Here is a 24,783-nt window from a genome sequence, read left to right as displayed (position 1 = left end):
ACTGTCTGTCCCGTCGTCCCATCGGTACAGGTCATTGTTGACGCGCAACTTATCAAAAACCTGAGACACTTTCTGTCCTGAATTCTTTTTTTCTTTACCAGCTTTCCAGAGCTTCTTTCTGATTTCACGTACTCGAGCTGAAAAATCTTCACCAATCGAGTAGTCAGTCGTTTTTAGTTTGTTACAGTTTCTTAGAATTCTGGGTTTGTCTCGAAAATCCAGAAGCTTCAGAATACGTGTCTGCATTTGCTAGCTTCTGGTTTGCCTAGCCAATGAATTCTTTCTCTTGCAACCTGTTCAATTTTTAGTGTGTCCCTGAATATCTCTTCGTTAACTAGTGTTTCAAGTGAGTTGTTATTTTCCTCAGGATCCTCAGAAACGCCGTACGCGATTAAGTTATTTCTTCTCAAGTAGTTTCCCAGTTCATCAATTTTCTTTTCAAGGGACGCAACTGTTTCCTTTAAGGCAGAAACTTGCTTCACGCAAGTGGAAATCTTATCATCTAGAAATGAAAGCCTTTCTAATTTGGTGTCAATGGAAGTGAGCCTATCCTCTTTATTAACCTTTACGTCGTCTTCGATTTGCTGTAGCTGCCTAGAAAGCTGTGACCTGTCGGGACCCGGGTTAGTCTCCACGTTTCCAGCAAGCAATAACAGTTAGTTGTGAAAGATACAAGCATAAATCATAAAGGCATGGCAGAAAAATCAAAGAAAGGTTTTTAGACAGAATGAATTTTCCATAACGTTTGCTCACCTGCACCAATCAGACAAACAGGTTAGCCTGCATGGTTGCAGAGTGGCCGTGCCCTCCATATAATATATATATACACTGTTCAGGAAATATTTGCTACGATCTTTAGATGTCGAAGCTATTTATCGCTAGCCAAGTAGTCACAAGCGGCGCTAGAAAAGACATCCGCCACCAGCAGCAAGTTCGTTTTAACGGATTGACTCTTCCCAAAGCTGCTTCTATGAAAGAGATCAGCAGCAGTTGCTGTGACCGCTGCGATGCGCGAGGCGTAAATTTTGCTGACTCGCCGTGCATCACACTTCTCTCGTTGCTATTAAGCTAGAACTTCTGAGCTGGCCTGCACGGGTGCTGTTTTATGTCGGTGCTTTTTTTTTCACTTTCTGCGAGCCTTCCGGTGTGTTTTCAAGCGTGCCGTATTTTCATGCAAGACTGCAGTGCAAGAACCCTTAATACAAGATCTCCTTCACGCCTTCAGTAATCTGAAAGGCGGGAGCAGGTAGACACCGATAAGTCTAAACTTTCTCGGCACTGAGCGTACGCGAACATGCCATTGAAACTTGAACGCTGCACCGATGCGTTCAGAAGAGCCGTATGCATGTTTGTATGGTCCTTCCGACCGGCGCTGAATCTAAGAAGTCTGTCACCATGCCTGAGCGGCGCTCTGTCCGGCGACAGCGAGGCCCCCTGTCTTCAGCTTACCGCCTCTGCTTCGGCTTAACTTACTCTGGCGACCGTGTAGCAGCACTCGGGCAGCAGCGCGACTCGGTGTGTGCACAATTACCGCAGCGTCGCGCGCCAACGGGCCTGCCGTGATCCGTATAGCGCCGCCGTCACGCTCCCGACTTTTAACACGTCCAAATGAAATTGTTTTTCCCCTTCACCTCTTCCCCGGCCTGTCGCTCATTGGCGAACCCCACTCGCCCGCCGTTCCTTCTTTTCGTCGCTTCCCTTCTAATACCTTCTGCGCGTGCGCTCTCCGCGTTCTGGGGCCCCTTTTCTGCTTTCGGCGCTTCATGAAGTCTCGGGCGCCCTCTTCTCACCGCTCTGCGCGACCAGTGCATGTCCGGAAAAGAGAAGAAAAAAATGTTGAAAGAAAAGTCGTCGAGGAGGGGGGGGGGGGAGGGGGCGTTTCGCGCCCGACTCGTTTTCGCTGGTAAAAGTTTCAGCACCGGCAGCGAGCGCAGCCGACTCCGGACGGCTCTCCAGGGAGCCGCCATATTGGACTGTTCCCGCTTTTCTTTCGTGCTTTTCGCCCGCCTTTCTAGATTGCATCTGCAACGCGTTTTGCTTTCGGCGACTCTCTTGCGCTATTGCTCAGTTGTCTTCCGTTTCTGTTCCTTTCACCCGAGCACATCTTTCCGCCCCTTAGCTGCTGGACTACTTTCTTTTTCTACTTTTATTTCTTCTTCTTGTTTCCTGCTTTCCTTCTTTCCACTGACTTCTCTTTCTCTTCCTGTGTCAACCACGTCGCTCCTCGCTGGTCGCCCGGGTTACTCTACCTGCCGTCTCTTTTTTTTTTGTCCCTTTATTGCTGTGCGTGCTTTGCTGCCGAAGGAGACTCTTGAAGAGTTCCATTCAAGATGGCGGAGGTGCCATTTCCGGTTCTTTCACTGCAGGTGTCTTCTTGATCACTTGAGCCTTCACGTCATAACCCGCAAGGAAAAGCATAATACCCGCGTAGAGACCTCAGTACCATAATAGCAAAAATGTCGTTACGGCGTATTTTTACGCACCAAAGCCACCCCCGAACTGTGGGCCCGCCGTTCAGTAGAAGACCGTGGATTAATTACTCCCACCTAGAGCACTTCAACTTGCAAAATTTAGTAAATGGTCGTTTTCGCATTCGCGACCGCCTCCTCTGAAGTGCGTCTACAAAGGCTGAGAACCGATCCGGCGAACCGTGCTCAACTCATAGCCACTGAGGCATAGCGGAGAGTAGCATCGTATAGCGAAGCGAACAGCTGGCCAGAATGTACTGAGTATATTTATATGGCTGCACTGCAGAGGATCGCAGTAGGAAACTCGCTTAAAGCTGCATAGATATTCACGTTCTAGTGATGACTTTCCACTGTTTCACATAAAATGTACCCTGCGTACTTTTAAACATGAAGCTATGCATTTGGTTTCTTACACACGAGAAATTTACTAGGAGAGAGCAACCACTGGGTTCCAAGCTTTTCAGAGCGTGTTAATGATGATCCAATAACATCACAATCTCAACGTCAGAATTAGCTGCAAGTAACATATCGCTTCCATGTGAACGTTCGCGTACAACTCCGAGCAGGAATTATCGGCTCAAATATCGGAGCAAACCTTATCGAAAGTGAAAGGTCCGCCCATATACCACGCTTTTTGTTCTGTTCCACGGCATCCTCCATTCCGTTACACTGAATAAAACCGGTCGGTCAGCGGAATAAAACCCGACTTTCAACGTTGAAAGTCCAGGATGTTGAAAGTTGAAGACCTAGCTTCGTCCTGTGTTTTTCGCTACGTCCGCGGCCCTTCCGCTGGTTTTATTCTGTATGAACATGTATACCAATTGACCCAGCTCTCCACTCTTCCGACTCCATTACATCGTTGCCAGTGACATCAAAGGAACAGGAAATAACTCCAGATTTTTTATTACCCTAATCTTACTATTATTGCGTTCTGCTCAATAAAACTTGCCACCCTCTTTTTTAATCGCGCGAAGCTGCCATAGCGCACGCGCCTGATAGCGTTTTTGTTTAATTAATTATTGACGGCTTATGTTTAAGGTATAGCGTTGATGCGGATGTATAACGACCTCCGAACGTGAAATACCGCAAAAGTAGCATTTCGAACACTGGGGCCGCGTGCTATAAGCTTTCTCTTTTCCCCTTTTCTCTTCTCCCTTTAATTAACAGCGGCTGTCTGCGGCGTCAGGGTCGAGAGCCGCTAAGCAATGTTGCTCGTCGGCTTCGTTATTAGAGCCAAGCCTGAGCAGTGACAAAGAGGCTAAAGAAACCAAAACAGAAAGTAAAACTTACAAAGTGCGACCCGGTCTTGATGGAAAAAGCTGGCACAAATTTCGGTTAATTCGAAGAGTTACACGCACTGGAGGGGTTGCTTTGCCTGCAAGCTTCTCGAAAGCGCATATGTATTTTGGCGTGATGTAGCCAGAATATGTTGGTCCACACCACCGAGGGTAACTGCGTTTTCGAACTTTTGCAACCTGATATGGATACTACTTACAGAGGGCTACACGCCTCTCATTGAACAAGGAGACTAACAGCAATAGTTTATGGTTTTTATGGTTTATGGGGGATTTAACGTCCCAAAGCGACTCAGGCTATGAGGGACGCCGTAGTGAAGGGCTCCGGAAATTTCGACCACCTGGGGTTCTTTTACGTGCACTGACATCGCACAGCACACGGGCCTCTAGAATTTCACCTCCATCGAAATTCGACCGCCGCGGCCGGGATCGAACCCGCGTCTTTCGGGCCGGCAGCCGAGCGCCATAACCACTCAGCCACCGCGGCGGCTAACAGCAATAGTTCAAAAATAAACTACTCAGTATCAGTTAACCAGCCTGCTAGTGAGCACGTCTTAGCTGTATTCTGACGCGCTACACTGCAGACAATGCTATGCCGAAAAAAGCGCTCTTCTAACTCAAAAAGCCTGTTCTTTTTTAACTGCAGAATATCTTAAATGAAACACCCGGCATGCAGCCGAATTTTGAGGGTGCGAATTTGCACCACTGAATTTAATGAAATGCGCTCTGGATGCACAAAAATTAATTTCTGCGCCAAAGTCGGATTCCCCAAACTTATAACGGCGGATATGTGCTTGCGAAGTCTCGTATTCAAGAAATTATCAAATTTCAGATTTACATATCTTACAAATCGTCCTATAGTGGCACTCCGCATATTAGTTTGCCGAACTTTTGTTTATTATATCCCTGCAGCATGAACGCGTCTAAAATGCTGAGTTCAAATAACTTCTTTCTTAAGGGCATTGCGTTTAATACCCCTGTCACACGGGCACCACCAAGCCCTTTCAGAATCAGGTCCCTATATCCAAAGGCGTAAGGTTTGCAGCTATATGGCACAAATGTTGCGCCTTTGCCGCTAAGGGCCTTGGAGGAGAAGTTTCCCGTCCGAGACCTTTCGAGTCCAAAGGCGCGGCCTTCGAGAACCTGCGATGGCAGTGCTAGCAGTGTCGTCCAACGTCCAAAAGTAAAAGGTATGAAAAAAAAAAGCGATGCGGGCAATAAGGTTTGAAAGCATCTGCCGAAAATACGAAAGGCACGTCTGGCTTAGCTTTTTGTACGGATGTTTGTTTTGTGCCCAGATTTCAAGACATTAAACATGTATCAACACCGAGTGCCCTGGTGGCCAAGGCAAGTCACAAAACCTGCTGCTGCTGATGAGAGTGGTTGTTGCAGTTCTTTTAAGGAAGCAATTAGAATTTAAAAAAAAAATGTCTGAGATCAACGAATGAACAGAATACCCCACTTTAATTTTCAAACACTCACTTCAGCAGTCTCAAGCACAACAGCGGGTGCTAAGTCTCAACGTGTTCCACCTTTGGGCTGAACAGTGTAGCTGCGTCGCTGCACCTTTGAGCTTTCGCTCCTTTGGTGAAAACAGGCGCCTTTGCTGGAAAGGCCTTCGAAGAATGCCATGTGAGAGAGGTATAGCCTTCAAAACTTCAAGGCAGCACTATTGTTCTCAAGCAGAATTGTTTCCTGCAACTTGACATGCTAAGTTTTCACTTGTCGAAAGAAAAACAAAAATATTTCACAGTGTTATTTACAGTCTTCCGGAAGCCTTTAATTCCATTTGCGACACGACGGCGCCTCATGCGCTTCGGAACGTTTAAATCTGGCTTTGTCGTGAGTTTATTCTCGCGCGTTTTCGTTGTCATGCGTCTTTCGTGTCGTGAATTTAGTGGCCTACTTGTGACGTCTTCACCGCAGATACAACTGGTTTCTCGTATTCAAAGTTCAGCTCGAAATACGTTTTCGAGAATAAAACACGGCCCCAGTGTGTCTAATTCAGTGTCTTATTATTTACCGCATACTTTCAGCTGAGTTTAACGCGCCGATGAAAGCGCCGAAGACAACGACTTCTCTTCAAAGCCGCTTCCAAGATTGTGAAGAACGGACATGACTTCTATGGACTAATACTTCTCTGAGAGTTATGTTCTTCTCTACTTCGAAGGAAAGTGTAAGCGCCCGTTTGAAAGAGTCTTCACACACAGTAACGCAATGACTTTTATTAAGGTGGCGATAAGCCAGTTCACACCAGAGCTGCCGTTTTCTTTTTACCTTCCAAGCCGCTAGGCGTCGCCTTCATGGCTGGTGTCGTTAAAGGAGAAAGCAGCACGCTCGGTATGGTGCCTGCAATGGTATACACGAAAAGCACACGTGAAATGTTTCTTACACTGACCAGGCGGACAACACCGTGTTGCTATTCGGTAACCGTTAGTTTTAACAATCCACTCGTCAGAGTGGTCCTCTCTCAGAAGTTCTTTTCACTGGCGCGAACGATGGAGCTAGCGCCAGAGAATGAGCAGACGAATTCAAACTGTTTCGTGGTTGACAGGCAGTTCTGCTGGCGCATGCCAGGCTATCGCAGCTGGCCACGCTACTCTCTGCCTATCTCTCTCTCTCTCTCTCTCCCTAACACGCAAGTGGAAGGTGCAAGCCACTCGAGGATCGCTCTCACATGTCGCGAGCTCGGCCTCGATTTACTGGCTCAAAGTCTTGCTTTCCCGCTAGAACCAGCAAAGAGTTGAACACGGGCGATGGTAACACGTTGTTTTTTAATGACCTTGCGATCAACGTGTTCATGCCAGGAAGGATGTCCAGGGTAGAAAACACGGGAGGAAAGAGTTTGCCAGAGCTGTTTAAGACCTGTTGACCAGAGTTGACCAAGAGTTGGCCAGAGTTGTACCACGGCCGCTCGATCGTTGCACGGTGCATAGCTCTATATTCTCCCCGTCTCTAGGAAACAGAAATAAAAAGGTCTGTCTCTTTAGACCGCGCTGTTTGTAACGTGATCTGTGTCGAACTAAGAACGGAGGCAACTACATAGTGGCAGGAACAAGACGAACGCTTGGGGTTTATTGGTACGCCTTTATATAGGTGATGGCGGCGGGGCACTAGCAATGCCAAGCAGACAGCTTACGGGCGCGACATGATAATGCAGTCTAAGCGCTGTAACGATAAGGCAGATAGTGTGCGCCTGATACACTGCTGTTACGGCTTTGAGCCGAGCTGTACCTAGGCATCGTCTTTCGCCGCTCCAGTAGTTAAGAGTGCCAGGCTAAATGATAAGACTCAAAGCACTAGCGGTAACACCAAGCTACGACACAATTCGGGCAACCTACGAATGCAGGCCGTAGATATGGATGACCTCGCAGGCACCAAGAGGCAGTAATTTCAAACACTGCTTCTATAGGTGCCCCAGTTGAAGAAAAAATAATCAAAACAATGCTGTACGTCTATTTTGTGCCAAAAAGCGGTCACGTTTTAATCGAATTTAGAAAGCCGGCTTTCCCTGGGATAAATAATTCGAACACCGAACGTTTAATGCGACGTCCCTCTAGGCTGTTTGTCGGGACGTTCACAATTGGTGCCAGCCTAAGCGGTTCTCACGCCACCACTCGCGGAAGTCGTCGATGCTTACGACAACTCCGGCGCCGGGCTTTATTGGCCGATAAACGAAGGAAGAGGAGGCCGGTGTAAAGTGGTCAGCATAAAGGCAGCCAACAACGCGCGACCCTCAGTGGGCGCACCGTGGAGCTGACGGAGTGCTCGGGAGCAGCACTGCCGTCGGCAAGTCGACATGCTTCGAGCGGCCACTTAGGACCACGCCGTGAGGTCCGTTGAGACAAAGTGCTCGTAAAGACTCGTTTCGCGCCTCCGGCGGACACCCTTAGAGCACTCGGAGATCACTACCCAATGAAGCAGTTCCTGTATGCCTGCGGGGCATTTTCGTCGATTAGGAAACATAATACTTAACTGTTCCGCAGCGCTAGCCCGTTTCTTTTTCATTTCCCCAATGGAACCCCAGCGGCTGCGCCATCTAGTAACAAATTGGCTGGGAACAAAAGAGCTCATTCTTTACAGCTGCCGGATTGAGGCCCCTTCGCTCTCGCGGTGAGCCGTGCCAGAATGGAGCGGTCAGTCCTCGGAGGCGCTCCCGGCCGTACGTATGAGCGCCCGCCTCGTTATCTGGGCCGGAAAACAAGACTACGGCTGCCTACAATAACATTATAAGCTCGGCAAGGTAACGAGGGAAAGCGCCATGAAAAACGGCCCAGAGGCCGAGCCAATTTGCTAGAACTCGTTCAAAGGCCGTTATCGAAGCAAGCCAGGCGTCCATCTCGTTCTCCAGCCTACCCGCCGGCTCCTTTGCCTCCCTTCGATTGCGCTGTCGAGCTCGACTTTTGTGCCTTTTTTTGTTCGTTTAATCGCGCCCGTGCGCTTTCGGTCGTCCTTGTTATTTTCGTCGAGACGATTCCGAGTAAGCCCCCACAGCCTTCGGCTCGACGCACACTCGGAACCGGCGTTCACAAATAAACGGCCCCCGTAATCTGCTGCTGCCGAGTGCGCGATCCGCAGCGCGCCCACGGCTCTCGATCGGGCACGCGCCGAGCGACGCCTCGTGTAGAGCCAGTTTGGAACAAAATCATGCCGTCAGATGCGCGCGTCCGCCAACTCGATCTCTCGCTTTTGTTTTCTTCCTTCCTTCCCTTCGCACTTTTCGTGAATTTATGATTACATTTTTTCGGCTCTTTCCTTTTAGACCGTTTCAACCCCTCCTCCTCGCCCTCTGCGTGGTTGGCCCTTCTTCGCTGGTCGCGAACAATGCGCTCTTTCTTTCTTGGACACCGCTGGCGCTATCCTCCGCCACACGGAGCCCCTTCTTTCCGCGTCCAGTGGGCCGTGCGTGAGCGCGGCTCGTCGGAAAAGCGGGGGAAGCCCCGGCGGCCTACGACACGGGCGCGCTTTTCCTCAGCCAGGCCGAGGTACAGATTCGCGCACCGCCGGCCGAAAGGCGAGGCGCGCTCTGCTATTCAACGTCTCGGCGGCCCGCAAAAGCGCGACGAAAGCGGCACGAGAGACAACTAAAACACCGCAGTGTGGAGAGGCGGGGTGACGAAGCGAAAAAGGGCGCGAGGCGGGTGAGTGAAGGAGTGCACGAAATTGAAAAGGAGTCGTCGCGTACAAAACAAACCGATCGCGGGATGCGGCCATGCGCGAACAGGCAGAGACGCTCTGTGGTTTTCTTTTTTTCATTCCCTTTCTATCATTTTCTGTCGATTTCCTTTTTTTTTTTGGTCGCGGCGGTAAGCGTCCCTGCCGCGCACGCACTGAGGTGGATTTGCGTTCCCCGAAACAGGTATAAATCACGGCTCTCGCTTGTCCGCCTTAGACGCACGATTTTCCAAGCCGTCGCCCCGATTCCTTTCCTTCTATTTTTTGTTTTTGAGTCCGTCCACGAATTTGGTTAACAAAGTAAAGGCCACAGCAAACGACGGAAGTTGGGCGTGCATGAGCAGCCATCCGTGGAATGCCGAGGGCAAATCCACGCACGGATGTCGAGGTGGCTTATGTATACACGTGGGCGTATTCTGTGCAGCGACGGCGGTCTGTTTCTCACGTGGCGGGTTTGACTAATGGGCTTTATTCTAATCTGTATGTGCGTTAGTGCGATGATAAGAGCATGAATGCTAAACGTCCCACGCACCGTCTGAGCCGTCGTCTCCTAACGCTGCATATATGATGAGCGGTGCAATGACGCCGACACGACGTCATTCCGTGCCGATGTTGCGCGAACGAGTTTCATATTACGCGTAGCTCTTCGTTCTAGCGAAATGAGCCCTAAAAAGAGGGAGAGAGAGAGAGAATGAGAGAGAGAGATGACAAAAGGGGGCAAGATAAGCCGTTTAATTTTGAACTGACTCGTGCTGGCGTCGTGCCACCAATATGCTTTATTGTTTTTCTTTCAAGCTACTCTTATTGAAATGCAATCCCGTTATTTATGAATGACGCCACTGCTTGTTATCAAATCAGCCGCCCCACAGAGGCCATCCCGGCTGATTCGTGTGCCTGCGTTACGTCATCTCAGTTAATGCTGATTATATATATATATATATATATATATATATATATATATATATATATATATATATATATATATATATATATATATATATATATATATATATATATATATATATATATATATATATATATATCGGGATAACCAACCTCAAGCACTGCTTCAAAATTTGAATATCAATACCTGAAATTCCAGCGCATAAGCCACACCGGGGCAGAGTATGAAAGCGTGGGGACTAAAACAATGAGCCCTGAAAGTTCTGCGTTTAGAAACAACTGCGGACAAGAGAGCCGGGTATTGTACAAAATTTTCTAGACTCATTTTTCCTTTCTTTTCGCGTTTTTTCTTGGCCATAACTTCAAAGTTGAATGATGTTTTAGCTAAGGAAGTTGTGTGGTGTCATGCTATAATATATAACAAAATAGTAATTCAGCGCTACTTATTTCATACGTGGACACAGACAGGCATGACAAGACGTCTGTCTGTGTGCTAGTCTGAAATCAGTGACGCTTAATAAATATTCGAGGAAGTGCGTCCTGCAACATTTAATTAAGCGATCGTGCTAACAGTTTACTTATTATATCCAAGCTGAACTTGAGATTTTCAGAATTCGCCTAAGGCCACGTCTATTTACCACTATAACGCCTTTTTAAAGCCCTGATTGCCATTTTATTCCTCTCCGTAGTCGTACAATTTCTTCACCGTTTTGCGATTTCTTAAGCTTATGTAGCTACCACCAAACTGTCCATCTCAATAAAAGGACGCCTTTGTCATCAGAGCAATCGTAAAAGCTCTTTCTGCGACACGTACTTTTTGCACCTTATCATGCGTGCATACCTAACAACATCAATTTCGGCATGACGTGTACGCAAGTAAACCCAAAACTTACCTTCCATTCTTGCGAAATAATTGAAATCAGGTCTTTCGTACCATTAACAGCATTGCGGCATTTCCAACACTAGTGGTGTGGCTAGTGCAGACATGTTATCTATTCATTAATTTGTTAGTATGCTTTGAATTTCCTAAAAAATCATTTGCCATACAAGTTTACTGACAGCAGTATAATTGCAGCAAGTTCGCTTCCTATAAATTGCTTCCTACTTTCTGAAATCTGTATCAACTGCAGGAAAGTTACATCCGCATTTCCTGATATTGCGTTTCGGAATAATCTGCCGCTTTCATTAAAAATGACATCATGCTTTCGAGTTTTAAAAATAAACTGCTGTCATTTTTGGTCACATCTGCATAATGCACTGCTCAGATTAATATTTTGGTGTAGTGCTTTTTATTCCGTTTTTTTTTATTATTTGGTACCTGAAAAGCCCCTGGTGAGGGGCATTACATGAGGGACGGGCGTGGCAGTTAAACAACAATGGTACTGATAGCGTTCTTAAAATGAATGGCGTTGATATGAATCACGGCGTGCTGTGCGAGATCATTCCAGTCCCGGGATGAAATTACGAAAAAAGGTCGGGAATGAGCGGTAATTCTTGCGGCAGGGGCGTAGACAGCGTTATGGTGACTAATACGGCTGGAGAGGCGATCAGTGGTGATATGACTGATGCTCCATGAGATGAATGACAAAACGTATGAAAGAGGCACAATCGAGAAATTTTTTCATAGCTGTTCAGTTGGTTCTGGATTTAAAAGTAGACACACTAGTATAATATGAATAATCGGGATAAATAAAACGGACAGCACGATTTTGCATTCTTTCTAAAGCTAAAGAGAGGATAGACTGGTGAAGATATCATATGGTTTATGGTTTATGGGGGTTTAACGTCCCAAAGCGACTCAGGCTATGAGAGACGCCGTAGTGAAGGGGTCCGGAAATTTCGACCACCTGGGGTTCTGTAACGTGCACTGACAGCACACGCGCCTCTAGAACTTCACCTCCATCCTAATGCGACCGCCGCGGCCGGGATCGAACCCGCATCTTTCGGGCCGGCAGCCGAGCGCCATAACCACTCAGCCACCGCGGCGGCTCGAAGATATCATATTGCTGTATTCTAGTTTATGACGGACAAAAGTTAGGCATGCTAATGATTTGATGGCTGGGGCAGCAAATCGCAGACTGCAATCGCAGACTAAAACCAAGGCTACGATTATACTCGTTAGCGATGTTCATGATACGAGATGACCATTTTAGGTTTTTGGTTACAGTAATACCCTTATAGGAAAAAAACAGGCGACACTTCCGAACCAGAAATGACGTATTCAGAAGGAGTATGCAATTGCCTGCGATGGAACGAAATAACACGTTTTAGTAATATTAAGAGAAATTAACAATTGTTTGCACCAAGTTTGTATTCGGTTAAGATCTTTTTGAAGAATGTCAATATCAGTACTCTTCGAGATTGGGCGATAAATTACGCAGTCGAAAGAAAATAACCGGATGATAGAGGAAATATTGGAAGAAAGATCTTTAATCTAGCTACGGAAAAGCAAGGGTCTGAGAACTGTACCTTGGCGAACACCTGAAATGGCCGGGCTACGAGGAGATAAATACTTGTTAGCAAAACAAATTGCTCTCTGTTAGCCAGAAAGTTGCAGAGCCATTCCATTACTAAATGATTAAGATTTAGGCGCGAAAGCTTTAGTAGTAGTACGTTCTTCGGTACTTTATCGAAAGCTTTTTTCGAAATCAAGGAAGAGAGTGACAGTAGGAATGTTTAGGTCAAGGTTGGAGCTTAGGTCGTTAATAAAGAGAACTAATTGAGAGTTGCATGAAAGGTCCTTCCAAGAAGCCATGTTGTTTAGGATGGAAAAATTTTACGGAGACTAGTAATTTGACTACGTGAGGATAAATAGTAAGTCCCATTAGTTTCGAACAGACGCTTGTAAGGGGAATGGCACGGTAGCGGTAGTTTTTGCATGAAAGAGATTAACCTTTTTTGGAGAATGGAATGATCTTACCACACTTCCAATCTTGTGGAAGGACACCACCTGTTGATATGGACTGCTGAAAGAGGTGACACAATCTTACGCTTAGAATAAGGCTACCGTGGTGGCTCAGTGGTTATGGCACTCAGCTGCTGACCCGAAAGGCGCGGGTTCGATCCCGGCCGCGGCGGTCGCATTTCGATGGAGGTGAAATTCTAGAGGCCCGTGTACTGTGCTATGTCAGTGCACGTTAAAAACCCCAAGTGGTCGAAATTTTCCGGAGCCCTCCAGTACGACGTGCCTCATAGCCTGAGTCGCTTTGGGACATTAAACCCCCATCAACCATAAAGCACCAATTCTGTCGCACCTCAGGCGTCGAACCTGGAATCGATAGACATATTTTATTGCAGACTGCATGCCACGGCTGCACTACAACGCCGTTTTCTCCGTTTCCACGTAGTCCACAAACCTTTTTTTTTCTCATAGCAAATGCAGAGTGCCTCCTCGTTTTCTATTCCTTTGGACTCGCCTAGCTTCGTATATGTCCGAAAAGGTATGACATAGGAAACCGTGTACATGTCTCTATTGACAAAAGAAAAAGCGGCAGCCGCTCAAGAGAAATCTTTAATTCACTCAGCATGGAGCCTGATGCCCGCCCACATTTAGTCCGAAAAATGGTGTCCGTCCAGAGTTTGATGAAATTTCTGCATTGGGTATGCTCTGGAGAGGATTCATTCAGGGCTTGGACTAGTGGGAAACGCAGAGTAGATGTCTCTTGCCTGCCAAAATGGCACTGCGCGGCACCATGAAATAAGCGGACAATTCGAATAATTTGTCATCCGCAAGTTACTTTACGGGTTGCAAGTCTTTTCTTATGCCCTTGATATGGACGGCAATGCCCCATGATAAATTTCTGATGATAGGTAGGGTAGACAACATTTGTCCAAAGAGCGTGGCTCTCCATTTAACGCTCTCAAATTAAGCTGACATTAACTCAACACGCCCGCCCACCAAAGCGAATAAAAGTGCCTTTGCTACAAAATGTCATGTCCCCAGCGTTGCCTTTTCGCGGTGTTGTCTTCTCATTTCCTGACGATGCGCACCGATTTCTGACAAGTGGCCTTCGTCTAATGGACGGCCAGTATGTAACGTTATTAGAGTGATATGAGGTAGAGAGACGATATAACGAAGGGCGGACACTTTAGGGTCAAAGCACTAGCATCGTAATCAGCAGCAGCCCAAACACACCTGCTGCAGGACAAAGTTGGTCTCCAACTGGTCCTGCCCTGTGCCTGCTGGAGCCACCCTGTCACCGCTGTCTTACTAACCTGACTCTCTGACGCCCCCTGCTGTACACTTGTCTTCCCATCGCAATCCGCTCGGTTACCCCGAGCGACCGTCGGTTATTTTCTACCTGCATTACATGCACTGCCCATGCCCCTTTCGACTTCCTGATCTCGGCTAGGATATAATAATAATAATAATAATAATAATAATAATAATAATAATAATAATAATAATAATAATAATAATAATAATAATAACAATAATAATTGGTTTTTGAGGAAAGGAAATGGCGCAGTATCTGTCTCATATATCGTTGGACACATGAACCGCGCCGTAAGGGAAGGGATAAAGGAGGGAGTGAAAGAAGAAAGAGGTGCCGTAGTGGAGGGCTCCGGAATAGTTTCGACCACCTGGGGATCGTTAACGTGCACTGACATCGCACAGCATACGGGCGCCTTAGCGTTTTTCCTCCATAAAAACGCAGCCGCGCGGTCGGGTTCGAACGCGGGAACTCCGGGTCAGTAGCCGAGCGCGCTAACCACACAGCCACCGCGGCGGGTCGGCTAGGATATCATTAATGCGCGTTTTTTCCCCTGGAATTAATATATATGTGGCAAGTCTTAAAGCGAAAAACAAAATGCGCTTGAGTCTCAAGGCTATCGCGCTCGCGGTAGGGCTGTGCGCATGCTCAGTGGCGAGCAACGCGTAGACTGGAGGCCCCGCAAAGATGAGGCCTGCGGTATACTCCCGCAGCTGAAGCGAGAGCGTTTCTCGCGTTCTGCCGCGGCCGAGGCGTCCGGTCAGCGGGCGCTCGAGGAGTGTATAACATCCAGCGGCGTTGCTTTTTTGCACGCAGGCAAGGAGATCAAGAGCTTCAAGTGGGGCGAGCTGGACGAGGTGGAGCGCGCGCGCATCTGCCACAATTTTACCGAGGGCGACAAGGTACGCCAGGAGCTGTACTCGCCGCTCTACAACGGCACCAACCACTACCCAAACAACACCGAGTGCACGCGCCTCATCCGCGCCCCCTACAACTACATGGTGCGCCTGGACTTCCGCGACCGCTTCCACCTGGAAGAGTCGCCCACGTGCGAGTTCGACTACCTGGAGATCCGCAACGGCGCGTACGCGTACTCGCCGCTCGAGGCGCGCCTCTGCGGCGACACCTTTCCCAAGCCCGTGCAGTCCGAGGGCCGCCACCTATGGCTCAAGTTCTCCTCGGACGCCAGCATCGAGTACACGGGCTTCAAGGCAGTATACACCTTCAAGCCGGCGCCCAGTGAGTACCCGTCCGTTCGGAGATTATCCCTTTCCTCAGAGAATGCGAGGGGCAAAATTTAACGAGGACCAAAACTGTCTGCATTTTTTCTTGCTCAAATTGGCGCAGTTTTCAGGCTGCTGCAGGGTAAAGGGCTTGAAATGTAAAATGTTGGGCCTAATTTAGGAATGTTTGGTTACCCCACGGAACATCGCTGCGTCCATTCGGTTTTCTGTCATACTGTCTTGATTATGCAATTACTTCTACTCCCACGAAGGCTTCGTCCCTTTTGACTATGTCCTCAAGCAGCGATAAAGCACGAAACAGGCTCCTCGTAATGTGTTGCACGGCAGTACCAAAGTGTACATGCAAAACAGGGCCCGCACTAACAAGAAGTGACGTGTTTTAAACCCAAGTGTCACTTTGGAGCATTGAATGAAGGAAACGCCTTACTCGAGAGTAATCACAAATCATACAATGGGGGGGAGGGGGGGGGGGGTTCAACGTTTGCAAAGCTTTCCCTTAAATTCCCGAGCACCGTCGCGCAGCATCTATTCGTGGCGCACGAAAGCCCCACGGAGTACACAGTGCAGCACAGCACCAAGCAGACCATCAATACTCGCTCCGCACGGCCCTACATTCGTGACGTGGCAGCCGTACGAACTCCTCCAACTTCCTCCAGAGTTTCCGCTTGGGAAACTTATTCGAAACCGCTCTCATTTCTTCTTTCTTGGCATGTAATGACACTGGTGAATACAGCTGCGTATGAACTTACAGCAAGGGTTGCATCAATATGTTTACACGGGCATGGCCGCTCGATCTCCCGTAACAAAGGGCTCCTGCCGCATTACCGCAAGTCGCGATTTCTCGCTATCGTCTATTCTTCTTTTCCGGTAGGCCCCAGGACGTAACAGGTATTACACATGAGAGCACACTGTGATTGATAAATGATGAGCCACGTCCTCATGTTACATGAAACTCTCAGAGTGATCTCGGCTACTCCCCTTCCATGGACCTCACTGCTCTTCGATGAAATCCTGGCTTCACCAGGCCTCGTCAAATAATGGTTCGCTCGTATGTGATTTTATTTTTTTAACGCCAGTATGTGCGTAGCTGTGCTCTAAAACGACGGGTGATCTTCGCCGATAGCCATCGTACAAGGCTCCTAATTAATGCCGAGAACAATAAGGCTCCCGCACTGGGCACACTTTCAGTTAGCGGTCCCTTTCGTTTCTAACCGAATTTCAACATTGGGAGCAATGCGTATACACTCTAATTTAGTGCACAACAGAGCCATCAGAATCAGCAGACGAATTTGCATTCATGGTTTCGATAGCCCGCGCGTGCAAGTGGCTGTCTTCGTAGCACAACAACGAAAAGCTATAATGAAGGGCCTGCGAAATGGCTTGCCAGAACTTCCACAACTCTCTCATCTATTGTTGCGTTGTTTTCAGTGCAGCAGTTGTGCCTGCAATGAGCCCCGTAAGCGCTGCGTAAGTGCGCTACTTTGTTCTGCTTACATTTGCTGAGTAGTGAAACTATAGCGTGTGTCCGCTGCAGTGTTTTACCCGTGGACTGGCAAAACGTATGGTTCACGAAACTCTTTCTCCCACATAGTGTTCAGTAGCGATGCGAAAAATCTGTGTACAGCGGTCTCCCAATAAGCGAGCATTTATTTTTGGAAATAATTGCGCGCACACACGAGACAGGACATAAAAAAGGACGCACACAGACGCAAACCAAACAATGTTTTGACTGCCGGGTTACTGCAGCCCTCACGAATGTATAACGACAGAGACCGCGCCTGGCATTGCGGCATTGGCGGCAAGCGCACCGGTGGCACACGCATCCAGAAGAACGCACGAAAAAGAGCCCGATGAATTAGAATTGCAGTTGAGAAGCGCGCAATTATTTCCGAAAGTATGAAGTACCAACTCGGCCAAAATGCGACGCTTCTTAGCGCATTTGTTTACAGCGGCCGCTGTTAGTGGCTCAAACCTCGAAATGCCGGTTTCGGTGATGTCCGCATCGCGATGTCCGCATCCTGTAGAACAGTCAAAATAAAGTTGACCGCATAAAGCCCTCAATCGCGCATGGAAGCGTAGCTTGTGATTAATGACAAAGCGCCAAAAACTTTAATGCGGTAGGCGGTTGATATATAACTCGCGTATTTGGTCTTACAGCCATCGCTAGTACGCTTGCGCACTTTAAACAAATCGCACTGGTTGGTCAGATTAGTTACAGTAGACGATGTGTGAGCTATTTCTGCCTGAAGTCCATCAATTGCGACCGCTTTTTGTTCCACGCATGAAAGTCGTTTGCACATGTTATCGAGTTCTGAGTTCGTTGTGACATTATGAGTGTGACATTATTTGCTGTCTTTAATACTTTTCGCTAACTCGTTCTGTCTAGCTGAGTGTTGTTCTGAAGCAGCTTTAAGGTTAACAAGAACGTGAATAATTTCGCTACGCTCTAACGAGCGGCTGTCTTCGTATACAGTATCTTCAAAGCTGCTATCATTCGCGTTTCGCCAATTTCCAGGACCAGGGTTTTGTTCAACATTCCCTGATTATAGGAGAAAAAAAAAACAAGGTCTAAGCACTCAAATCGATCATTGCTGATAACCCGTGGGCACGGAAACAGTATTAGAAAGGGATCATTACTTCTCTTACCATATAAGGAAAGGTTATCGCCAACCTGTAGCGTGAAGAAACGCAGCGCGTAAGCCCTGCTGTTGAGAGCACTGCTACCGAGATCACTCATCTGTTGTTGTTCATCTAGTTGGTTGCTGATAATTTCGTGCTGCAGGGAAACAACGGACGAGCACAAGAAAGATGAAACGGCTCTGTTGCACCGCCTTTCATTCAGGGTCATTCCTGTGTTTTTGTTGACGCTTTCAAAATTATTCTTTACGGCGAATTTTAGATTCCACACAAGCGCCACAGAGACGCATACCAATGTACCATTTAAAACCAATAAACAAAAAAACTCGTCCGTATTTAAAAAAAAAAACGAAAATAGCATCATTCATTTATTGCTCTGCAATTTATCAGTGGAACTGCTTGTCTTTATCGCAGAAGAGGAAACATATATTATCACTAATTAGAACGCAACTGAGCTGGAACGAAGTATGTTAGAGCGAGTGCTGTTTCGATGTTCTGTGGCAGTGCATGAAGTCGCACAGTTTGCAGTGTAGGTAAGCTGCAGATTTAGTGCTACAAGTTGGCGTCGTGACATCTCTGATCAAGGCGTCATTTCCTCTTTGAGTGCGCGTTCACAGCCAAGTGTACATTTCCACCTTGTACGCCGCACTTCTTAATTATTAAGGGCTCTTGTACATGGTTAACCTGATGACGAATAGGCGCCAATTCATCAAGCTTAGTGAGGAGCCCTACTTCTTGTCTGATTCGCAAAACTTTCGACAGCAACACGGCGCGGCATGCACCAAACACGTTAAGTTGGCATGAGGTATGGACAAAGCAGCTGTAATGCAAAATCACGAGCGGCAGTCTTTTTGCCTCAAAAGTGTGCGAGAGAGTTGCATGCAGAAGGGCTGAAGGCCATTGAACCAAGAGCATTTTGTACTGCTGTTTTTCAAGATCATCGGCAGTCTTTTAGGCGAGGCGAGGCAGCTTAAGAAAGACAGAGAGAAAAAAAAAACTTTATTTCAACGCAATATTAAGCGTCGAGGATGTCTTGTGCCGGGGTCACCAAAGCCAGCTGGTCCGTCAGCTGGCCCGAGGCTAGCCGAGCCTGCCACGTTGGAGGAGAAGGGCATGAAAAATGAGGGAACCGATGGGAAACGGGGGCAGGAGAAAAGGGAATGTTCGAAATTAGCATAGGGTTCGGGACAGCTGGCGCATAATCTTTGCGAAGTTGTTATATGTTGGCTGAAAAAAAAAACTAGATAGGAAACTAAAGCTGGTATGACAAGAAGTATAGAGTACTTTAAATATTACGCTTTTGTTTTGTTTTACATACGAAGCGGTTTATTACCCATCAAGCACTAAGAAAAATGAGAGATTTTCGCAGTTCGACGAATGCGTGGTGGGGGACGCGAATTACTTTCACCGCAGACAGCATTATAATGTCCTCATCTGCAAGGAATCCTCGTAGCGCAGAAACTAAAACTGAGTTTCATTAAACGAAGAAATTTTACACTGTCACTTCAGTTTACATCACACTTTATCCCGTTGAGTGACACGCCGGCGGCCAGAAGTTGAGCGCAGGTCAGCACTGCACTTCGGCAGCTCGCTACATAGTGCTTTACCACGGTTCTTCCTTTCCTTCACGAAGAGTGCGCGCTAAATCGAGCGTAACGGCGAGGATGTAATAAAGCGCCCAATGTGAACCTTACAGCGTGAGATTTAAAGCGCGGATTCTTGAGTTAAATGCCTCGAGCGAGTGAGTAAATGGCGCGTACAGAGACCGGGTGATATTCCTTCCGGGAGAATGTGCCGCGCTGTCGCCTCTCCCTCTGCTGGGGGCAATTAAAACGGGGCCTCGCTACGGATTCCTATTTCTTTATACAACCGAGTTCAATAAAACCGTTGGACAACGAACGATGGTCATTTGCCGCAAATGAAAGCCTGAATAGCGAGAACATGCCACGCGCCACTGGCGCCCGGCTGCGTAGGCCCCAATTTAGTCCAATGCAATCGTGCGCTTGGCAGCCATAAGCTTTTGCGAGATATGTGGACGTTCGTTGGACAAAAACTGTTGCGGCCTTAGATAGCTATCCAGGATATGCGTATACATGCGACTGGAAATTAGTTTTATTCGAAAACCGTTATTCCTGAAAGTCGCGACAGCTTGACGCACGAATGTAGACCGAGGCGACAAGAGTGAGCTTTGTAGCCACCTTCCACGCAATACCTGATTGGCACACGAAATCAAACTCGTGTAACTTGCTACAAAGACTGGCCCCTCACCGTGTTAGGGTGACTTTCGATAGTTTTTTTTCAGGCAGTCAAACGTGCTGCCGAACCAGCAGCGTATACTTGACCTGACCTGACTTGACTCCATTCACTGTACGGCGGCCTCACAGTGACCTTAGTGTTTCGATGTACTTGTCTTATACCTAGGGGTTGCGGTTATCGGTTGAAATCAAAAAAAAAAAAAACCTCAGCGTAGGCCGAATTTATTTTTTGAAATTTCATTCTGACCAAAATGCCCGCCAGAGCTTGCTGGCTATGAGTACGAGTTGCGAACGCTCACAAGAGAAAAGTGACAATGTGTGGAAGCCAGGAGCGCGGTGAGAAGTTCCACTGTTTGGGGCATTGTTCCATAACCTGAACACATGCCGGGTGTACACCGACACGCTTCACCATCTCGTCAAACCTCGTATGTAGCGCTAGCAACATAGAGTTCCTGAAAAGGGGAAAACTGGCGGCACCGTCTGTGCCGATTTCTGAAAAGGGAACTTCATCCACCGTGGCAATGCCGGGAAGACGAGATATCTTACTTGGCTTTGATAGTGTTAGCCCTAAAACTTAACTTCCGCGCTCGTACGTGCTTGTAGTGTCCACGTTTTTCTCTTCGCGTGTGACAATTTTTATGCGTCTGGTTGGCTCATTGCGTGCATAACCATGTATATAAATATGTTTGTGCCATAGCGTCATAGCGTCCTCTTTCATCCACCAGACCGCGCCCACCTGGAACGCGTGACACAATTGGAAAGTAACTGAAAGTAACAAATGCATAAATGTTTATTTGGTGACAGTTTTCCTTGTGTTGTTTCTTGTGTATGCATGAGATTAAAACATTGAACAGCTTGCAAGCATTCCGGCAATGGGGTAATCTAGGCGTATCACAGATAACCGTATCACAGATAAGGCGTATCAAATAGACAAAAAACCAAGACCATAAAAAAATGAACAGGCAAAGCTCGCGCCTCCTCCTTATTTGTAAGACGGAATGATTATTTGTGACAGCAGTTGCCGACACGCTAACTCCGCTTAACCCAGGCCGAAACGCCACTGCAATCTCTCCTAATCCTCGCGAAAACCTTAGCTAACCCTAGGAAGCGGTTTCTGCCAGTCGTTCAAACAAGCCTGAAAATAACGGAAACAGATGGTGCACCCACAGCGTAAACATTCGACTTTATTTCTCAACTCAGATGTTGTTCAAGGCAAATGGTAGTCAAGGCAGCAGTAGCTGCAATAAGCCCTGCTTTCAATGATTAAATATCGATTTAGGAGCTTTTTCTCAACGAAAACCACGCACAATGTACAGGCTGCGGCCCAGTGCGCGCGATTGTATCGGACTCCAGCGAGCGCACCGAAAGTTAAGGAGGGAACTCGCCAGTGCCCCGCCGCGGTGGCTCAGTGGTTAGGGCGCTCGACTACTGATCCGGAGTTCCCGGGTTCGAACCCGACCGCGGCGGCTGCGTTTTTATGGAGGAAAAACGCTAAGGCGCCCGTGTGCTGTGCGATGTCAGTGCACGTTAAAGATCCCCAGGTGGTCGAAATTATTCCGGAGCCCTCCACTACGGCACCTATTCTTCCTTTCTTCTTTCACTCCCTCCCTTTATCCCTTCCCTTACGGCGCGGTTCAGGTGTCCAAAGATACATGAGACAGATACTGCGCCATTTCCTTCCCCAAAAACCAATTATTATTATTATTAACTCGCCAGCGTCGAGCCGGTCCGACGCAACGCACAACGCGCCGCTTGCGACTCATCGTGCCGGAGAAGCAGAGCTGACACGTGTAGCCACAAAGCAATCGTGCGTCATTCCATTCACACTTCTCCGAGAACTGGTGTCGTTCGTTCTGCCGAGTTGCAGGCAGCAGTGGGAATTGCGATAAAAGAACATTTCCGTCCATAGCCGCACGGCGGCGGCTCGCCTGGGCTGCTCGCTTCGCTGCTAAAGGCGCCGCGGAAATCGGTCATACCTTTATTTTCTAACAAGATGACCGTGTTGACGAGACTGCAAGCACAACTTTTATTTTAAGCACAAGCTAATACCGCAAAGCAGTCCGCTGTGCCTTCGATGCGAAGCAGGCTTGGCCTAACGAGACCCATCGAGCAGTTCAGTACCAATCCGTTGTCGCGCAGCGTGCTGGCACCGTGGCGGTAAGCTCGCCGTTCGCGTTGGAGCGCTTTGTCCCAGCTCAAGCGCGGTAGAAAAACTTTGCGAAAAAGTGCTTGTTTTGCAGCCTCTGGTGCTAACGTCGAGTACTTCAAGCCAAGCGGCGCTCAGGCACAGCTGGATTGTGGCAGAGCCTGTGCCTATACCATATACCTGTAGCCGTTTTAAATCTCTTTCATTTTTCTTTTAGCTCTCCTTGATTGCGTGAAGCAATGCCACGCCCTGGGTTCCCTCTTCGTTATTGGCTCGAGCCTGATGACAGAGTGGGTGTGGCGCAACTTAAACTCAGAGCGCGAACAAAATACAAATAATGAATGGAGGAAGAATCGTTCCATTGTAGCTGCCCTGAATGTGGCACGAGATACGGGCCCTGGGCTGCGTGCCGCTGCGTGTGTCGCTAGTGTTGCTACGTGTGTCCGTGCTTGCTATGTGCGATGGATCGCCAGCGGCGAACCGATACGTTTCACAATCTCCGTGCCGCGCTTCGGAACCTACCAACGCATAAGGCAGTCAGTCATGGGGAAGCAGTGCTACTGTCTTAGCGAAACAATATGAAAACCGAATTTTAAAACGCGAATCAGCCTGCACAGTGCTCCGCACAATTGTCTACAACGCCTGACTGGCACAGTGCGGAGCGCGTTGGTACCATTTACGAGTCGCCTGCAACTCAAAACAATATCATATCGTGTACGTGCTTTTTTGTAGAATTTGGTTTGTTTTTAATGCACCAAAACCTACATTTAGCTCAAGTGGCAACGCCAAGCATCGTGAGTGCACACCGAAGGGCGCCGTTAGAGCGCTCTATTTCACACGTGTCATCTATTTCACAGATGACATATGTGCTGTATGTGGTAAATCTGTAGAAACGACTGAACATCTCACTCGAATGGGATGATATCCATCCGTATGTCGACGAAGGCACAGGCACCCTTCCTGATGCCCTAGGGTTTAGAGATCACAATGGTCATGTGTAAAAATCTGCGGTGGAAGTTGGCCAAAAAACTATTGAAACATTGGCAGCTGAAAAGCAGAGAGGCGACGTAGGGTAGAAGTGTAGGATTGAAAATGTATTGAAAGAAAATGGCGTAATTTTAGGCAAATTTATAAAGCCGATTAATAAAAATAAAGGGGGATAAAACGAGTATGGTGACAACTGACACCACCCCATTTCAATGGGGACTCTCCCATCTTCCATCCATCCATCCAATTCGCAAGCTCCGTAGACACTGGCGCCGCCCGGCGCCCGAAGAGAGAAACACTCTACTCGTGGTCGCAGGCAGCAGCACACAGCGAGCAGAATGCACATCCTTTGTTAATGGCCTTCTTTGTGCTTTGATTTTGCACAATGGTTAAAACATATCTTAGTAACTGACAATAGAGCAGGCCACGGGGAATAAATAGAACTGTGAGGAATCAAACAAGTTTGAATTTGCTTCCAAGTGGCTCGCGTTTGAGCACGTAATGGCTGACGAAGCTCTGGATTGGCAGCGACGTACAATGTCATGGGTCATATGACTCGAAAAAAAAAACCTATGGCGATAAATCGTGTCAAAAACACCTGCTGGGCACCCTGGCCATAGAAGCGAGCACCTGGGTGTGAGGTCCTCCGCATTGCTGGGCTCCGGTTTAGGTTTGACCGGGTGAGGAAATTTAACGTGCACTGAAATCTCATTACACGGGCGCGTTGCTTCTCGCTTCATCGAAATGTGGCCGCTGCTGCCGGGTGGAACCACGCAACGATTTTCTTTTTAAAATCTCGCGGCGTATCTTTAAGTGTTTTTAAATCAAATAAATGAGCTGTGCTGTCTGGCGGCTCGCACTTCCCGCCTGTGCTAGGCCGGGATACTGTTTGAGTCGTACAGACAAGACTGAACAAGCACAGATGTTATGCCTCTGCGAACATGCAGAATTCTTATCATACGCGCACACGCCTATGCTTCGATGTGCTGCAGCGGCCACGTAACGGGTTTGATTGGCTTTTTTTTACTTCCTAAAAGCAGCTTTCACGCGCCTTCATCGCCTGCAATCGTTCTGAGAGCGCTTTATTATTATTTTGTTCAAACAGCTGACATGCGTCTTCATCGCCTGTTTTACGATTTAAAAAAAAGCATAAAATGGCCCGTATAGCTTCTAGCGTGGCTGGAGGCGCAAATGAGCTCCAGTTCATGCGGCTTCTGCTTTACATGAGAGGTATGCAGGCAAACTTTTGGCACTGTTACTGACGTAGTCATGCAGCTTGTACTGTCCAAGCATGTCAACTAGCCAACATGCAACACTCCACCACTGCGGCACCTCATTCTTTGTTCAGATGTTCCTGTGAACCTCATTCTGCCGTCTAACGAGTAACGACAATGCCTGCGTGAACGCCAGGAGCATTAGACAGCTTTAGCGCAGTGAAGACGCACTCACGACGACGTAT

At 47.8% G+C, this 24,783-nt stretch overlaps 1 protein-coding gene across 1 annotated transcript in view; it reads left to right on the top strand.

The window, feature by feature from the left end:
- Positions 1–24,783, top strand: part of LOC144114330 (neuropilin and tolloid-like protein 1) — a 328,075-nt gene that overhangs the window by 250,208 nt on the left and 53,084 nt on the right. Inside the window, exon 3 of the mRNA XM_077647979.1 lies at positions 14,872–15,294. Within this exon, the coding sequence (XP_077504105.1) occupies positions 14,872–15,294 (423 nt within the window). The remainder of the gene's footprint in view (positions 1–14,871; positions 15,295–24,783) is intronic.

This window comes from Amblyomma americanum, chromosome 1 (genome assembly GCF_052857255.1).
Source record: "Amblyomma americanum isolate KBUSLIRL-KWMA chromosome 1, ASM5285725v1, whole genome shotgun sequence".
Taxonomy (NCBI): domain Eukaryota; kingdom Metazoa; phylum Arthropoda; class Arachnida; order Ixodida; family Ixodidae; genus Amblyomma; species Amblyomma americanum.
Note: the sequence above shows the minus strand (reverse complement) of the source record. Positions and strands in the feature narration are given on the sequence as shown.